The sequence below is a fragment of the Anthonomus grandis genome, chromosome 1 (genome assembly GCF_022605725.1).
Source record: "Anthonomus grandis grandis chromosome 1, icAntGran1.3, whole genome shotgun sequence".
In the NCBI taxonomy this organism is placed as follows: domain Eukaryota; kingdom Metazoa; phylum Arthropoda; class Insecta; order Coleoptera; family Curculionidae; genus Anthonomus; species Anthonomus grandis.
The window spans coordinates 35,684,130-35,704,390 of record NC_065546.1 but is presented as its reverse complement, the minus strand read 5'-3'; the positions used below and the strand labels follow the sequence as shown (position 1 = coordinate 35,704,390).

The 20,261-nt window shown below is 33.0% G+C and overlaps 1 protein-coding gene across 6 annotated transcripts in view; it reads left to right on the top strand.

The window, feature by feature from the left end:
* Window positions 1-20,261, top strand: part of LOC126743052 (serine/threonine-protein kinase tricornered) — a 221,520-nt gene that overhangs the window by 187,068 nt on the left and 14,191 nt on the right. For all 6 annotated transcript variants that reach the window (XM_050450018.1, XM_050449996.1, XM_050449980.1 and 3 more), the window contains 5 exons: window positions 9,831-9,966; window positions 10,050-10,166; window positions 10,935-11,150; window positions 17,271-17,438; window positions 17,497-17,636. In XM_050450018.1, coding sequence (XP_050305975.1) covers window positions 9,831-9,966; window positions 10,050-10,166; window positions 10,935-11,150; window positions 17,271-17,438; window positions 17,497-17,636 — 777 coding nt within the window. The remainder of the gene's footprint in view (window positions 1-9,830; window positions 9,967-10,049; window positions 10,167-10,934; window positions 11,151-17,270; window positions 17,439-17,496; window positions 17,637-20,261) is intronic.

The window sequence follows — 20,261 nt, the reverse complement described above, 5'->3', positions numbered from 1 at the left end:
GAGACGACGGAGATTAATAAAGCCATAAAAAGTCCCGATTTTGTATGTGTGAACGACAAAATTACGGGACAGAATCATTTTATTTTTAACAATATTAACTGTACATCTCCATCGCCTACAACGAGTACCATTGCTACAGACGCAGCGCCATCCAATAACCAACTATAGAACTCCGCACCATCAGAATATAAAAATTTGCAACTAACTTAACTTCACTCTAGTAAATTAATGTGTTTTATTGTAGATGTCACAATGTGTATTAATTATAAAATTTTTAATCTTTGTACCTATTTGGAATGTTTTGTTTGTATACAATTAGAGTTCGTTTACGTGTATGTATGTGTATCGTCCTATTTTTGGTAAGGGAAAACCTTATTTTTTATTGTAATTTTATTTTAAATTAATAATTTTTTAAGGTCTGATGATGCCCTAACCGGGCAAAACATATGTAACCGTTATTTAAATTATATAGATGCTGTCGATTTTGAGAGTTTTTCGTTCCTGCTTTTGATATTATACCAGCACCTTAGAGAGAAAATGGATGACTTTTTTAACGAGATGCCCTCAATAGATATGAGAGTTGATGCCCCTACCCTATCCACAACAGAGTAAATTACACAATCCCTCATCTGAGACAAATGAGATAGCATTCGGGAGAGAGCATTGACGTTCCTGAAAGCAGCATAGTTATAAATGTCTGTATGATAAGTCCCGTCGAGCTAGATTTTTTCTTGTGGGGATATTTGTAGGGACAAGTTTACACTAAAGAGCTAAAAAATGTGGAGGATTGAAAAAACAAAATTACACATGCTTGTACCGCAATTCCGGAAGAAGGTATAAGAAGCGCCTGTACCACTGAGCTAATAAAAAGGTTTGAACTCTGTCAAGCCGATAACGGTTAGCAGTTTTTTATAAGTTTTTTTAAAATTATTATAGTTTTATAATCGTTTTTAACTGTTTTAGTAGTACATTGAATAAGAATTCAATAATATCATTATAATAAGCAACCAAAACATCAAGTCAATCAAATCAAATCAAAACATCTTTTATTTAAAAAAAACTGTACATACAAACACATACATGCATGTAGCTACAATTGAACAATAAGCGTCAAGCAAAAAAAAGTACATCACTGTTTACAATAAAAATGCCTATGAAGCATAGAATAAACTTACGCAACTACCGTACTACCTAAAATTAAATTAACTTGACACAGAATTGCTACAACACACGGTTTAAAAAATCTTGAATTGTATATGGTTCCAATTCAACTAAAATTTTCCTAATTTTTTTTGTACACATTAAAACTTTCAAAAGCTCAAATTTTATTGCATCTTATTGAAAAATTTTACACAAGAGTAAGTGGGTCCTCTTTCCGTTGCTGACCATCTATGCATTAGTACATTCATTGTTGGATAGTTGTGTTGAGATTCAAATTTCTGAAATTTTTCTCGGCTTTTGAAGAGAAATAATAAGCCTCATATACATATAGATCCACTAAAATAAGAAGTTCCAAGCCCCTAAAAATGCCTCTGCATGAATGGCGTTTTCGCAAATTGGACATGGTACCTACTTCTCTTTTTCGTGCTATAAATACCCGATCCGCATCTACACTGTTACCTCAGAAAATAGTCTCATATCTGAGCACCAAATAAATAAATGCTCGCATAGTTTTTAGATGTTCTACATTTAGATATCTGGCCATGATTCTTAAGGAGTAGCATGCCTTGTTAACTCACTAGATGCTTAATCCAATCTAAGTTCTGATCCACATGACTACCCAGAAATCTAGTACTCCTTGACAGCATTACATGATGATTATCCAACAAAACCTCCCGAGGAGTCTCCCTACCTTTCTGTTTTGAGCTAAAACATACAAAGTTAGTTTTGTCAGGTTTTAAAATAGGTCTATTCTTTGTAAACCAGTCTTGAGCTGTTTTTAAATGATCTGAAGTGGTGTGGAAAGGATCAGAAAGAGTTGCAGCAACTATAAGAAGATTGGAATCATCCGCAAAGTTTACAAGATGGAAATTGTTATTTAATATCTCACTGGCTAAGTTATTGACATAAAGAATGAACAAGATCGGGCCTAAAACACTTCCCTGGGCAATTCCAAGAGCAAGAATGTCCTCAGAATAGAAGCTCTGGCCACCCCGTGTAATAACCACTTTTTGTCGCCTGTTTGAGATAAAAGATCTTAACCACTCTAGAGCTAAACCTCGAATGCTATATCTCTCAAGCTTCTCAAGCAGAATTTTGTGGTTTACACTATCGAAACCGTTGGATAGATGTAAAATTATTCCCATTGAAATATCCCCATTTTTCCAGCCCTTCAGATTATTTTCAATAAGATCTTAAGTTGCTGTCTCAACAGACTTACCACGTAAATACCCATGTTATGACTCACTAATAAGTTTTTCAGCATAAAAGAATTCCAGAAGTCTCGTGCAGATGGCAAGCTAAAAAATTTTAGAAAATGTGGGTAATAAACTGAAGGGTCTATAATTCTTGAGTAATGTCTTATCCCCCTTTTTGTATAAGGGTTTATCAAGTGCAAGCTTTAAATGGTTTGGAAAAATGCCCATTTGAATAAAATTATTGAACATGTGACACAAAGAAGCAATTATCTCAAAAACCATCAATTTGACGTATATTGTGTTCATTTCTTATGTAGATTTAAATGAAGAGTAAAAATTTGCTAAAATATACGGTTGAAAAAATTTGACAATGAAAACTTTATTTTTGAGACTAAGAAAACTCTATACATTAACCAATACTGTTAATAAATTTTTTTTCGTTTCATATACAGGGGCGAAAAAAAATCGTGTGTAAATAGAGTTGGGACATTGTGTATATAAAATGGCCGATATCAGCAACATTTTTGCTTGGACTAATTTGAACCGTGAACAATATTTTTAAAGAAATGATTCTTTTAAATATTATACTTTTTATTAAATGAGAATATTTTCATTAGTTTTTTAGATCTTTAAGTTACAAGTGAATGGTCACTTTGGGAATCAGACATTGTTTTTTGACACTACTGCCTAAAATGGCTAATATTTCCGATACCGCTATATAAATTGATAATTTGGACATTTTTGCTAGAAACTGATTTTAAAAGTAAATAATAATTTTAGAAAATATTCTTCTGATCATCATGCTTTCTATTTAATGAGAGTACTCCCTTTAGTTTAGATTTTAAACTTTTAAGTCACCTTGCATTGCCCTTAAGAGAAAATTTTTCTAAATATTATACTTCTGTTCCGAAATTTTTTCTTGAATCAATTTGAATCCTGGACAACATTTACGGTAAAAACTCTTCTAAACATGACATTTTTTGCCATATAATAATACGCCCGTTACTTTTTAGAACCACAAACGTTAAGACGCTTGTAATTAAGGGTTTACAGTGAGTCATAAAATGCATCAATGTATTTACTTTTGACCAAAAGATCTTTTTTCATAGAACTACCATCTGGTTCAATTCACGTATTTCTGAGAAGGGTTTTCACTGGCAGAAAACAGGCTTTATATCCTCCCATAATCAGTACCTCACCTATTACAACGTACCTGTATCGGTCGAAAAAGTGGCTCCAGGTGATGATCCGACGATGGTAGATAATAACCTCGGCCGGTCATTTATCCTTCTTTCGTGTAGTATACGAGAACGAGAGGAGACGGCCCCGTTGTTATTATTGGCCGGCGCTTTTCAAAACATCCATCGCTTCGGGTTCGAAATGTTGGTGCAGTACCACCACCGATACGGTACCGTTGTGTGAATAACCTTTCAAAAGACGGAATAGTTCCTGCCATACATCGGTTCCGGTTTGTAAACATTTTTAGTTCAGGTAATGTTTGTTAAATCGTAAATTGCGTATCGTAACAGAGAAAAACAATTTTTACGAGTCCAATGGTCTCGATATTTATTAATACGACGATATTCTTGGACCTCGGACGAAATTATTTTTATCTGTATGTAATAAGTAATTCCCCCGCATTATGTTTATATTATGTTTCGCGTTTATTATTTGTTTTCAATTTTTTTTCGGAACATGAGACCCGAACCGTTTTCGAGGAAAAATTATTCACTTTCGCAAAATTTCACACATTAAATAGCGTTTATAACGCAAACACCATCAAAAGCATCTCCTGCTGTCCCAAAATTTTCAAAGCGCAATTTTATCGCCTATAAAGCTCCTAACGATCTATTTTAACCGGGCACTACAGTTACTAGAAAAAAATGACAATTTATGTGGCATTTATGACCATATGCCTGATATATCTTATGATAGAAACTGTGTTAATAGACAAGGAGGCAGAATATCCAAATTCTAAGTCAGGAAAACGTTCGGTACTCCCTTCGATCCACACATGACCAGGGCTGTTATTAACTGCCTTATCTTTCTACTAACTATACTTTTCTATTTTGGATTTTTGCATAAATCATAGCTTTACTTAGTTTACAAAAAAATGTTTTTTCTATTTCTTCATATATTTTTAACACTAAATAGATTTTTTTTTTAAATCATAAAAAATAAAATAAATATAGGGTCTACCAATAAGAATGATATAAGTTTAAATTGCTAAAAAATAAAAACGAATTGGTTAATTTCTATGATTGATGTTTCATGTTGTAGTTTATTATGTAACATTATGTTTTAAACAAAATATCATTTCACGGCGGCAGACGTTTAGACGATGAACCCAATTTTCAATCACTTTTTCTAACAAGTTGGGCTGATTGGTTTCGCGAATAACCCTAGTTATGTTAACTTTCAACTCATTGATGGTTTGTTAGAATACACCTTCAACTTCACATATCCCCAAAGAAAAAAGTCCAGGGGAGTAAGATCACAGGACCTTGGTGGCCAGTTGATATTGCCATGTCGCGAAATTATTCGATCTTCAAAACGCTCTCTTAATAAATTAATTGTGGCTCGGGCGGTGTGTGATGTTGCTCCGTCCTGTTGAAACCAATTCTGTTTGAAGTCGCCACCATCAATGCAGGCCAACGAAAGTTTGTTATCATGTCGCGGTAGCGCTCTCCGTTGACTGTCACAGTACGCCCCCCTGCATCCTCAAAAAAGTATGGACCGATAATTCCACCGACATCCAAACCACACCACACAGTCACTTTTAACGGGTGTAATGGCACCTGTACTAATTTCTGGGGATTGTTCTGACACCAGAAGCGGCAATTTTGCGTATTGACAACGTCACTAAGACAAAAATGGGCTTCATCTGAAAAGATGATTTGTTTCCAAAAATCGGCATTTTGTTCCAACTGCAACAGGGCTCAGTCGGTAAACGTTCTTCGCAAACCATGGTCAGCAGGCTTCAATTCTTGAGATAGAACCATCTTAAATGAATGTAGGCCTAAGTCTTTCTTCAAAATGCGCCACAGAGACATTGGTGAAATGCCTAATTGCTGAGAACGGCGCAAAACAGACACATTGTTATTCGCGTCAAGACTTTCTCTTGCAGCGGTGATATTTTCAGCGGTCCTTGCACTTTTTTGTTGCGTTGGTGGCTTATTATCCAGAAGAGTGTACTCCCGTTCAAACTTATTAATTGTGCGCCTTATTGCAAGCTCAGAAGGCCGTCCACGATGGCCAAAATCTTCTCTAAGAGCACGATAACAGGCTCTAACCGATTACGCATTTTCGTAATACCTTTTCACGATAGCTATACATTGCTCTTGACTTAAACGATTCATGATGAAATGTCAAAGTATACTTAACACAACTGACGCTTGATCCGCGTTTTGACACATACCATTTTGCGTACATGGCCCACTAAACTTCTATCACTTCTATTGGTAGACCCATAATATTTATTTTATTTTTGTAGTCTAGCTTATAGGCTTGGGAATCGTGAAACGCAAATTGCGGATAATGCTCTTAATACAGTGGAATTCAGCCAGTAGAAGAATTATCCGCAATTTGCGTTTCTAAATGCGCAAGCGTATGCACTAGGGGAAAACTAACTTAAGGATTTTCGTAAAGTGGGTTGCCTAATAAATTATGTGGAAATATATTGGTTTAGTACTTTCTCGACATGGCGGAAAAATTTGGACTTAGTAGGCCATAAAATAAAACAAACGAAAAACTGTTAGATTCATAGCAAATAGCATTTTTAATGTCAAAATATTTATCTCTTGTTGAAATTTTGAGATTTAAAAGTTTAAAATTTAAAACATTTAAATGATGTATTAGCAAAAAGAAAAAGTGCACATATTATTGTTGTTGGCGAATGTGAAAAAATAGTCGTAGAGCCGTTCAGTTGTATGCCGAATTGTAACCAACCCAATCCAACCCACAGCCACCCCAAAATTGGTTTATTGGAAGCGAAGAACAATAAGTGAATGTCTTGGCACTGGTTCAAATTGATCCAATAATCTCGCTGAGACAAATACAAGTGAACCATGAGACAACTCGCCGCATATAAAAAAAAGCTGTAAATTTAAACCTCACAAATATTAAAAACACCAACATTTACACGGAAACGATTAAGTAAGACGGTTAAACTCGGAAATCAAGATTTACAAACCTGACATTATTTAATCGAAATAATTTACGATATTGGACGCAAGAAAATCCCACAATTATGAGAGAAAGTGGTTTTCAAGAACGATTTGATTAGTCCTATTATATTTTAGTATTGAATGGAAAAAGATTTTTAAATTTTTTGCAAAATCAAATTAAGATTTTTTTCGATGAACTTCCTTTAAATTTTGATCCCCTAATGTTCCAGCAGGATGGAGCACCGCCACATAACACCAAAATGATCTCGAATTATTTAAGGGAAGAATTTGGAGAAAATTGGTTAGGTACCAATAAGGTGGCCAGCAAGATTACTGGAGCTTATCGCACTCGATTTTTTTATTTGAGGACATCTTAGAGAAAAAGTCTTGCAAACGACTGCAACTGGTAGAGAGGGCTTAGAAGACGTGCAGTAGGTCAAATATCAGAACAACAGTTAGAATACGAAGATACAAATATGTAGGGGTTATGGTGATCAACATTTTGAACATTTGCTGTGAGAGCAACGTCTATTTTGATTTTATATTATTATGATATTGTTTCTATACCTATTTTAGGTTCTTTGTTTTGCTTTTTGTTTTTATGTTAGAGAATTTGTTAAATATAATCTTAGAGCAGTTTACAATATAATGTCAATATAAAATTTTCAGTTTGGATATGCTTTTTACATAGATAAGTACATTCGTATCTGTGAGATAGAGCACGACAGGTCTGAATAGCGCAATATTTTTTTTACTGATCCGAAGTTTTGCATTTCCAAATATAATGAAACATTTTATTAAATAAAGTGTTTTGTCCTAGGTTTTAAAATATCTAAAGAAATAAATGATATTATTTACAAAAACATAACATTCAAGTGAAAACAGTTCATAGCTATTGACAACAAAAAAAATGGTAGTGCGTAAATGCATGTCCACAATTTCTAAATGACAGTCAATTCTCCGTCCGTCACACACATGACCCGGTTTGTCAATAATTCCGTTATGCTATATTCTAGTAACCCAAGTAGAATGGTACTCACATAATATACCATAAATCTGATAATAAATACCTTAATTTATTAACAATTTAGGCTCGATTTTCAATTTTAATTTACAAATAACAAAATCAGTTTATGCAAACTGTCTAAATGTATAAACCCAACTTAAGAACGAGGACCCGTTCAGTTTTCCGTCCGACCAGCATGGTACAATCCCTACTGGAATGCTTCAATCTATTAAACATTTAGGAGTGATTTATAATTTTAAGTGACAAATTTATATTATACTGATAAAATTTGCTAAAAAACATTTTTATTTTAGCAGTAAAACTGTGCAACTCAGCTGGCGGAAACTACTCAAATGTATTAAACTTAAGAACGAGGGCACCGATCAGTTCTACGGCCGACCGTTTATCATAAACTTCGATATCATTTATTTTACTATCCCATTATAGGCATATAATTGTCAATGCCATATTTTTACTAAATAATACTGTATGCTTCATTTTGACATTAATTGGCGAAAATGTATGATAAAATTTCGTAAAAAAATATTTTACGTTGGAGTAAAACTGTGCAAACCAACTTGTGCAAAATGCTCAACTCAAGAACTGTAGCACCGTTCAGTTCTCCGTCTGACTTGTCTAGGATTGTAGGCCTTGGTCTGGGTTGTTACAACCTTCATTAAAGTGTAATTTTTTGTAGAAACCAATTATACAAGACTCCTCTTAAGGTACCAATTATCCTAAATCCTGTTGTAAAATGAAACTTTTTAACTCCTGTCGTAGGCGGACTCTATTTAACGTATTTATTTTATACAAACCTATTTTCGCCCTTTCTCTTTCGTGGCGTCTGCACTTGACTTTCCCGTTGTTTACCTCGTAATTTCTCATAAAAGTACTTTCGAAAGTTATATTTCACCAACAGTTTTCTCGTGCCTTTCTTTGGCATAACCTTTTTTGGAATGGGTTTCAAATGATATGCTACTTTTGTTTTTATTAACTTTATATGCTGCGAAAATATATGCAGGTACCTTTAAATTTAAAATCACAATTTAAACCCAAACTCGCAATCACCTCTTTCTACCTCATTTTTTTCTTGAAATATCAGACTATATTATCGACTATCCCAAAACAATTACCTTAAAACCGCCATTAATCAGTTTTTTATCGACTTTTCCCGCTGACCTTGCACCGTACGGGGAAGCATTAATAATCTGCGGTGTGTACATGTGTATATCAAAATCCATTTTCGTTTTAACCCCTTAAATGTGTCGCCTGGCCTCGGTTAATAATTTAGCAGGGCTGACTGAGGAGGCCGTTAATAATATCGATCCGAAACGTCGCCTCGGATACATTGTTTGTCCCCAGCTAATTCAGCCATCCAGTATTTTGATGCCCTAAATTATAGATCACGCTGTTATTTCGTCTTTCATATTGATGAGACATAGCGTTTTTGATTTGGAGGACATGAGAAGGTATATTGTATACGTTTCTCCGTTCTTTCTTTTGTCCTTATTTGGGCCAAGGATGAATTCATGGGATTTCAAATAGTCGTTATAATGTAGTATATTTTTTATAAAGAAGTAAACGTTATTTCATAAATATGTAAATATAAATGAAAAGGGTGTCCGGTGAGAAAACTGTTAAAGGAATGAAAACTTTAAGAATCAGAGGACCGTTCAGTTCTCTGTCCGTCCCATTTTAACCGACTAATCCAAACTTATAGAAATTACTGATTTACGTCAAATCAGTGAATAATTAGACTGAGTTAGCCATTGCACCAGTTCTTCAGGCCAACTGAACCGTGAGATTTAATGAATTTTTTAAGCAGAAAATTGAAATCTATAGACCTCTTGTCAGCCTCGATTTAATAGTTTCCCCCTATTTATTGTACCAACACCACGAATCTCATTAAATTTGTTTACGGAAGCCCGCCAAGGTTTCCCGGTCTCGTTTCGCTGTCACAATTTACTTTTTATAACAATGCGATATGATCGAGTGAAATTTAGAAACAATGCTCTTTTTTCTTCGCTCAATCAGGACCGGGCTAACATCACTTCCGTATGGTGATTGCTTTATCAGCTTAAACGTAAAACAATCAATACCTCTTTTTATATAGAAAAGAGAAAGTTAATACGCAATAACATAATCTATTCATTCGTTAAGTACTTCCGTTTTTTTTCCTATAGGCCCGTAAAGAAAAGCGAAATTCGATCAACCGATTTGGTAAATTACGCAATCGCTTCCCATACTTACGAGGGGGCATCTCGACGAATATTAACAACAGTTTTTCTGTTTTACTTACAGGGGTCTTGGACATGACTGCCACGGAGAGCACCATCCGGTTCAGTGTCCACACCCTGGACAAGGCCACCAAGGCTAAGGTCACATTAGAAAATTACTATAGCAATCTCGTAGCGCAGCATGTAGAACGCAAACAAAGGTATGGTGGAATCCACTTTATTATTAGGGAACCACTGCTTTAATATCATTCACATGATAAATCTAATTTAAATTCTTTTACAGATTAGCAAAATTAGAAGAATCACTAAAAGACGAGAGCCTGTCAGAAGAACAGAGACACGAGAAACGACTGCAGCATGCGCAGAAAGAAACAGAGTTCCTTAGACTGAAACGTTCCAGGTAAGAATCCGAATAAATGACAAGAGATGACGCTCGCACAGCATATCGTTTAGGTTGCATAAATTGCACGAACGTGTAAGCCCATCTTAAGAATCAGGGCACCGTTCAGTTTTCCGTCCGACCCATGGAAGTCCAAAGAATGTCTTAATTACTCTATTTATAATAAATTGTCTAATATCGGTTATCCGACGGGAATTTAATTTAAAACTATGTGTGTTATTTAGTGGAAAAGAATGAAAACAAAAATGGTGTCACGTATGGCGTAAATTCTTCAATTTAATTAAAAAACAGGGGCGGGTTTATGGCGTGAGGAGGGGAAGGGGAGGAAATGAATGACAATTTTTTATGACAGTTTTATTATCTAAAGAATCTGAATCGTGTTTGTGTTTCATTTTTGTAAGCTAAATTTTCCACTCCACCTCCAAATATTCTTGTAGATTCGCCACTGCATTAAGAGTCAACATTGTTGCTCTACATTCTAATGTAGCTGCGGAAACTGATCCTAATAAAAAATTTTAGGATAAGAGGTTGCGCTGAACTTCATATGTCTTGTCGTTGTAACTGTCACCATCTTTCAAACGTCAACCTTTTAACAGACGGTGGTGAAACGTCATGTCATGCCAACTGTAACTGCCACACAGTCGCAATTTTTAAAAATTCTATTAATAGACGTTTGAAAGTTGCAATGTTGGCGAATCGCTTTAAATCGCATTTTATACTAAATAACCTGATTTTATTTGTGTTTTTAAATTGTGATTTCTTTTTTAGGTTGGGTGTAGAAGATTTTGAACCCCTAAAAGTGATAGGGAGAGGGGCGTTCGGCGAGGTCCGATTGGTTCAGAAGAAGGATACGGGTCACGTGTATGCCATGAAGATCCTGCGGAAGGCGGATATGTTGGAAAAGGAGCAGGTGGCCCATGTGCGGGCCGAAAGGGATATTCTGGTCGAGGCCGACCATCAATGGGTGGTCAAAATGTATTATAGGTGAGCCTGAAATTTGAAACTTTATGTACTTCAACAGCTAGTCAATTCCACAATTTTTAAAGTCAAAAGTCAGTTCTGCATAAAAAATGGTAAATGTAAAAGTTGCTGGGTATGGGATGCAGTTTCTCCCAAATATAGCGTCATGTACATAGGGTGTTGTAAAAAGATTAAAAAAAAAACATTTCTCAAGTATGATACCAAGTATTTTATTTTTTTAAATGCTGGGTCTTTTTACTCTTATTTCAAAAATATATGCATTATTACCATTTGGTTCTGTGAAATATTTTGGTTTAAAGTTTATGATTTGGTTAAGCGACTGGCAGCCATTATTTATGTTTTATGTTTTAACGTTAGAAACTGGTTAGAGTATATTTTTTCAAACTCTATATTTTCAAAAGCATACATTTTGATATAAAAAAAATAATAAAAATCCATATTACTGCAAAAATTAAAAGAAAAATTATATTCTTTATAACATATGATCTCTTAACTAATATACGACTAAAGTAATAAAATTTCACAATGGCTGAATATGGCCAACATAGCTTGAATTTTCCTGGTTACATCTGGTCTATAGAACTTAATATTTTTTATTGTTTGAATACCTGTTGTTTACTAGGCATCACATTATGTGGTAGAGTTCGATCTTGGTGCCTTATTATTTGGGCCTATTGATGAATTGGAAGCTCTAAGAAAGCCTCAATTTCCGCTTTTAAAAATTAATCTTACCAATTAAAGATCCCTCGTAAAAATTGGGACCCACAGCACATGAAGGGATTCTCTATCCTGAAATTTTATTACGAAGAATTCTAGTTGGTTCTGGCTGTGGCTCAAAAATGTAGATTTTTTTAATTAAATACACTTCTAATTAGGCATTAACGGGCATTATTTTACACGACAATTAATTATACTTTTTAAGTATCCTTTGAATTTTGCTAGCTGACTTCTTAAAATACATACGTGCGTCTTCAATAGACCTATTAGGATTTTCTAAAAAGTGACAGATTGACCAATATTTATTGTTTGAATTATGGTATATAATAATTACTTTAAAAAGATTACAAAATATCTAATTCTTCGTTTTCGTTAACTTCGTCCATTCGTTTTATTGATCTGGAACAGCTTTGTTTGGATATAATCGTGCATGCTCCTAGCATAAGCAATAATTTCATATTATTGCTTTTTCTATCAATGTAATTTTGTGTATTTTTTAATTTCATACCAACAAAACAATTGCAACAATATGCAGACTTGGCCATATTACTTATCTATAATGAAAGCCAGGCAACCAAGAGGCCTTGCCCAACCAGCCAACGTAAAGTTCATCATTCATGAATTTTAAATTAAACTATTTCATAATGACCCACTTGTTAGTAATCGTATATTTTTCAAATAAGAAGACCCTATTTAAGAAATATGTTCCATTTAAGAATGTGTAATTTGTTTTTTTAATTCTTTTTACAACACCCCATATGCAACACACTATATTTCGTAAAAACGACATGTCAAACCGTATATCTTTTACATTTACCATTTTTTATACAGGGTAATCTAAAAAAGTTAAGAAGGGTGGAAAAATTAAAGGAATGATCCTGTACATGATTAACAGCTTGTCCGCCGTTGTAACAGTTGTTTGGGGATGATACCTCTCTGATGTTACTAGCCAATCCAGAATCTAAACATGGAACTGAGACTTTGTCTGACAACTTATCAATGAAACCCTTTAATCTACACTGACCAATACGTTCTTAGAAATTTTAAAATGTGATTAGCCAAGTAATTATCGCTCTAACAGAAGTTTCCCCGGTTAGAGACTTTCTCACTAATAGATTTTTCCCGTTAAGTTGATTTATGTTTCACCCGGTTCCCATTTTAGACAAGGGCGTCTGCTGATTTTCATTAATCACGGGCGCAATTCGAAAGCGGCGTTGTAAAAGCTAATTCGAAATGAAAATACAAGTTTAATATAATCAAGGAGCAAATTTTTGCTTTAAATAAAATTACAAATAAAATGTTGACATCTTTTATTATAGAAACGGTTACATTGTATTATTTATTGGCGGGTATTATTTACATCCTCTCGGCTTGGGTTACTCGGGCCATTACATCACTGCTTTAATTAATGTTTAATTGAAAACACGGGATTGGAAATTAGAGTTTGATCGGGTGGGTACGCATTTGTAAATATTGAAGTTTTATTTTAATTTTAGTCCGGTTAAATCCTAAATACTATTTATGGACATAAACAATTTATCTAGAGAATATGTCATGGTTTCTATGAGTTATATAAATAAATTATTGATAAGGAGAATCTCTGATAATCAATATCTAATCCAACAATTTCATGATTTATTTGTTATCCACTAATTTCAATTTATTCTCAAAAAATTTGTAACCGTTTAATTAAAACGGTAAAATTGAAAAATGACATTTTATAAAATTTGAAAGTACAATGGAAAATTTTTACCACAGATTTTCTTCCTGCCAAATGCATCGAGTTTCCGTTAGCAAGTTACGATCATAAATAGTACATAATCTCATAAAACAATAAACAATTTAGTTATTATTTAATGACAACTTGTTAGACAAAGACAGATTTATGTCAAGTACAATATGTAAGAAAAAAATAGGAATATTTGTATTCCAAGAAACACAAAAATAAACTTAACTAATAAATCTTTTTTTATTAGTTAAATAGTTTTAATTTGTCGAGGTACTTTATTTCACTGATTTTTTGCAAAATTGTAATTTGTCTTCAGTTTCCATAAAAAATGGGTTAGACGAAGATAGATTTATGTCAAGTATAATATGTAAAATGAAAATAGGAATATCTTAGCTATTCTAAGATACCTAATCAATTTTTCTAAATGTAAAAAAAATCACTATTTTTATTATTTATAATTTAATATGTCAATGATTTTACGATATTTTCAAAACATATTTTGTACAATTTAATACAATTGAAATGGTATTTTGCCTTTAATATCCATAAAAAACGTGTTGAAGAAGACAAATTTATGTCCAGTTTTAATTTGCTAAAGTACTTTTTAAATAATTTACAATATTTTCAAAAATGGAATTTTTCGCAAGATTTAAAATTGTAGCTTGTCTCTAATTTCCATAAAAAACGTGTCAAACTGAGACAGATGTCAAATACAATGGGCAAGTCATAGGCATAGGAATATATGTGTACTAAGAAACCGAGCCGAATTTTATGTACTTTTTTTAAAACTTTAACTGTATTTTTTTGTAAAATTTAAATTGTAATTTCTCTTTCTCTCTCCGCGCGCTCCGCCATCTTGGATTATAGGTACAAAGAAACAGTTTTTTAACATTATCTCCGTAATTGTTCACCTTACAACAAAACATGTTCTAAGTAAAGTTAACGACAATAAAATTTTTTATATTTTATGTATTAACAGTTTTTTTGTACGTTTAATATATAAAGAGTTAGACGGACACAAAGATGGTATTCTTAAAAAAATACTCAGAACTCGAGATTTTTCGGGTTTTTAATTTTACAAAGTACAAAGTTAAATTAATTGTATACCATAAGGGCAAATAGGCAAATATATTATGTCATTTGCAAAATCACTATGGTTCCAATGCAGTCGTTGTTGTAAACAACTGTCGATGTTATTTTTGACAAATCAATGTTGGTTCAAGTTTCGCAAGAACGATTTTTAGACAATGAAATCAACAAACTTCGCCTGAGTTCGATGTAGTTTTCATCATCGGAGAAGACGTGGATCTTTTAGTTCTACTAACAGCGTTGATGTCGCCACATCTAGACAACATTTACTTTTGCAAACCTGGGAGAGGTAAAAATCCTGAAAGAGTGTACTCTGCCAAGGGCTTACAACAAAAAGAGGCAGCTGAGAATATTCTCTTCCTTCATGCGTTTAGTGGCTGTGACACAATATCGTCCCTTTTTAACCAAGGAAAACTGAAATTTTTATCAATTATTCAAAAATACCCCAAACTCACTGGCATCATTGACGTCTTTAAACAACATGACGCCACACCAGCATGTATTGAGGAAAGAGAAGCACAGTTTCTTGTCGCTTTGTATGGCGGTGACATGGAAAAAGAGACGGATGGAAACCTGGTGCAAATGGTTTTTCTCCCGTTACTATGACAGAGGAATCAGCTCCAGAAATATTATTTCATGTCATTGTAAAAAAGGGTGCGGAGGAGCATGTAGCTGCAAAAAAGCTGGACTGAATTGCTCTATTTGTAGATTCTGTATTGGTCAGACATGTGACAATGCCACAGAGGTTCTCATCGACAGCGAGGACGAGGATGAGAAACTATTATCAATTGAGAACCCAATTATCCAAAGAACTGGTAATGACTTAGATGACGAAATTCAGGATGAAGACATAAATTAACCGTGGCCATCTAAAAGAGAAACTGAAACGTAAATGAAAAGTGAAATATGTGGAGTAGGCCTACAGGGGACACCACGGTAAAAAAAACGCGCCGATTAGCTTTACCTCATGGTGGTGTCGAAATAAACTTTCAGTTTGCATTGCAAACTGAGTATTGTTTCAATTTCGTGAGAGATATGTAATTAAATATGACATTTTACTGTCAACGATAGCGAAAAAATATCACCTCTTTTAACAAGGGTAACAAAATTACTGAAATAGCTGAAAACATATTTTTTAAAACTAAAAAATGGTTGTTTGAAGTATTTTTTTGAAGAACTTAATGTTTGTGTCCGTGTAAATCTTTGTATATTAGAGGTATAAAAAAAGTGTAAATACATAAAATGTGAGAAATTTTGTTTTCTTTAATTTTGTTTATGTCATACTTTGTCGTAAAATTAACCATTATGGACATAATGCCAAAAAACCTTTTTTTTTGTATGTGTAATCCAAGATGGCGACGCGCGCGGTCTTCCCCCAAGGTCGAAATTTTGTATTTTTGGTCACAGTCTACCCGTAACTAACATATTCCAAAATAACTTCTGCCCCACCTTTTGCAAGGTAAAAAGCCCTACTGCCTGGACTATACGCATTGTGAAAGACAAAGGTAGACAAATCGGTATTCTAAGAAAAGTAGTTTTTTAACAATTTTATAATTTTTTAAACATGTCAGTGGTTTTTGCAAAATCTTAAAATGTAATTTGTCTTTAATTTCTATAAGAAAGGAGAAGACAGATTTATATTTAGATGCAATCTGCAAGATAAAGATAGGAATATCCGTATTGCAAGAAACAGAGTCAAATTTAAAAAAAAATGCAGAAAATTCATTTTATTTAAGGTTTCAATTCATCAAAATACTTTTTTAATAATTTTTCTATTTTTTCAAATATTTATCTATTTTTTTCCAAAATTTAAAATTGTATTTTTCAAAATTTCTGTAAGAAATGTGTTAGACGAAGACAGATCTATATGTCAAGTGCAATGTGCCAGATAAAGATAGAACTATCTTATTCCAAGAAATAGCCGATTTTAAGAAAAAAACATTTTTTATTATAAGGTTTTAATTTGTCAAATTACTTCATTAATAATTTTACCAATTTTTTAAAAATGTCACAAGTTTTTGCAAAATTTAAAATTGAGATTACTTGTGATTTTAATAAGTAACGTGTTAAATAAATACGGATTTGCATGAAGTACAATGTGTAAGACGAAGAGAAATATCTCTTAAAATATTAACTCTAATACTAAAGCGGCTATATTATATTAAAAGACATAATCCAAAGCCGTATTTAAATAAAAATAAAAATTCCACTGAAATTTACTAACTAGAAAACTATTTGCTTTTAAAACACTATTTATGCCATCAGCAGTGTGTAAGAAAATTAATGTTGACAACATTAGAGAAATCTCAATTTATCGATGATTGGGATTACTTTAGTTATCTTTTTTTTAGGTGCCCTTTTATATTTAATTACAGTACTTTTTTTTTTTTAAATTTAAAATCCGACGTCCTTCGTCTTTAGAAAACTATCATCAATTTTATCAAATACATATATTTGTATGGTCTATTATTTAGCCTTTAAAAGCGCATTTTAAGTCTATTGGGGATGACTCCGTTGGCGTTCGACATCTTTAACTCTACAGAGGCCTTAAAATTCTTCCCGTGCGAATAATTTTTTGTTATTTTCAGTTTTCAAGACCCAATCAACCTGTACCTAATAATGGAATTCTTGCCCGGCGGCGATATGATGACCCTCCTAATGAAAAAAGACACGTTATCAGAGGAGTGCACCCAATTTTACATTGCTGAAACGGCCCTAGCGATAGACTCCATACATAAATTAGGATTTATTCACAGGTACACCATTTTGTTTTTAAATAATAATAAATTTTACAAATTCCTCTATGATTTATAGGGATATTAAGCCTGACAATCTTCTATTGGACGCTAAAGGGCACTTGAAACTGAGCGATTTCGGTTTGTGCACCGGCCTGAAAAAGTCGCATCGCACTGATTTTTACAGGGACTTGAGCCAAGCGAAACCGTCAGATTTTAGTGAGTATTTCCGCACTTTTTGCCTTAGTAACAGGAGCCTCAAACCCTATAAATTCATTACTATTCACGATTTAATTCCTCGAGTTTGTACGACAAGACTTTTCCAGTTAATTTACATTACGAAACGGGTTATCGTCGCGCATTTTAATGTTAGTTAAGTAAAAAAGGTTCACGTTGGCGTTTATTCATGCAGTAAACAATGGGGATTTTTGACTTTACGGTGTGGGAGTTATTACGGTTGATACCTAACGGATATTAGTTTGATTTGGGTTTTACTGCATGAATTCGGTTTTAAATTGGTGACAATTTTGTAGTTTTTTCTATGAACCTCAGGGAATTTAAGCGTTAGCATAAAAAATGTACCTATCAAAATTGTCTTTTAAGTAGTCGCATATTCAACTCAGTTAAATCAATAAGTTAGTAAGTTAGTCAATAACTTTTTTACTCTCAAATCCATCTTCAGGAACTCTTCTAAAGAAACGTGCTTCTGAAATTATTCAGTAAGGAAAGCTGTTTTTTTGGATTGAATCGTTTAAAGAATATTCCAATTATTTCGTCAATTCTAAAGAATCTCTAGACCTTGAATTTGTTAAAAGAATCCTTGACCCAGAATCACTTTTTCGTCCTTAAATTAATCCTCGGGAACTTTTAGAACTTTGAATACAATAGGTATTTAATGTTCTAACCAGAAACTCCGCTCTATTAAGGTCAAATGATTATGAACTTATATAAAATAAATTCAAGTGTCAATTTAAAAAAAATCTTCTATAATTGTCTGAATAATTGTTCTAAGAAGAAAAATCTGAATAATTGTTCTAAGAAGCATCAAAGAAGATACAAAAAAAGATAAATCGTTTTATGTATTATCAATTTAATTTAATTTGGTAACGGTAGTATATTTAACTACCCCAAATTAGGTTTTCTTATTCAATCAATAAATTTTTCGTTCTTTTGAATTTCAATAAGAAATAAAAAATAAAGTTAGGTAGGATATTGGAAAGAAGAACTGAGCTCAGAGGTCAATAGACAATAGTCAAAATCTCAGGCTCCTGGGTATATAGAAAAATCTATCATACCTCAAGTAAATTATTGTATTTAAGAATTATTGGACTTCAATTCAATTTAGGATTTAAGTTCAATTTTTTTCTAAATACGTGAGTAAGAATACGCTCATGCGCGTGTAAAGTCAGAAAAAAATCAAATGAACTAAAACCAATATTGATTAAACAATGTGTTTATTTAGTCATAAAGCATAAAATATCATGGTTAACCACAAGAAAAACATGTTGGTTTAACAAAAAAATTAACCATAACTCAGAATGCACAAAATAAAACAGCACTTAACTCCTTTTGCACTAATTATAATCTGAAGATGCTTTATTTAAATTTGGTAAACTGTCAGTAAATTTTTTTCAGTAGGTAGATTTTTATAAAAGTTGTAAAATACTTCATCGACGTAAGGCAGTAGTTAGCACAAATCTTTTTTCTTCTCCTCTAATATACAGTTTGGATATTTGCATTTCGGCAGATCTGCAGGAAGTTCAATGTGACCTCTTCTGCAAAATTACATCTTTTTTAAAGGTTCATTTTCATTGTGGCTATTTATGTAGGAAAACATTCCAATTCATTTTCAAGCTACTTTCATAGCGAATCCATCCTATATTTTTCCATACAAATTTGTTACCATGATCATCCACTTTTCTAGCTTGTAGTCACGTCTTTAAGAGCAAAGCGAAATCAATAAAATCATCCTTTTTTATTTCCTGTACTTTAAACGTATATTTTTTGCCATAGGATCTTAGCTGAAACCAGTCCCTGGGATGCTCTATAAGATCCTCATAATGCGTCTTTTTTTTTTCAATAATTGAGTGAATAGTGTCACATTCCATTATCGTGTGTCCGAGTATTAAGAATTTGTGATCTACTATTTCAAAATTGGAATTTTGCTTCAAAGTGATAGTGTTTCGTACCACATGGAACAAGTAGTTTTGTTATAGACGCAATCATACATTGATAAGTTATAGGTCCATATTTTAGCGCTTGTAAAACGCTACCGAGGTGGTTAGACTTGCAGTCGGGAGACGTTGCTGCAAGTCAACGCGAATACGACTCTGGAATGTTCTAGTTTTCCCTTTTCATTATCTAGTTTTTTCGCGGAGTATGCATCTTTAGATTGTTGTTGGTGCTTATTAAATTAATTTATTAGTTTTTCTTTTTATAGATTTTCGAATTTCTGTCACATTCTTGCCAGGTATTCTTATTATATTTACTTACTTACAAAATATCAAAAAGTAATACCAATTAATATGACTTAAAGCTCACGTGTTCGAAATATAGACAAGACTAAAAAGACAAGTAATGAATATGATCGTGCCTCGCGTTGAGTCGATGGCACATAATAATTTCTTAGTATTAGTTGAGATAAGTCAAGACAGTTTCCGTTTACATATTAAAAACTAGTTATCTCGGATTACATTACACCATAAATAGGGCAAAAGAAAACATATTAACTTACCTGCTTTAGCACACAAATAGCTTGTTATGCAACAACTTTTTTGTCGAAATTAACTCAAAAGGCACTTTTTCAGAGTTGTCTTCCTTTGCACGCAAAATTATCAAGTCTTA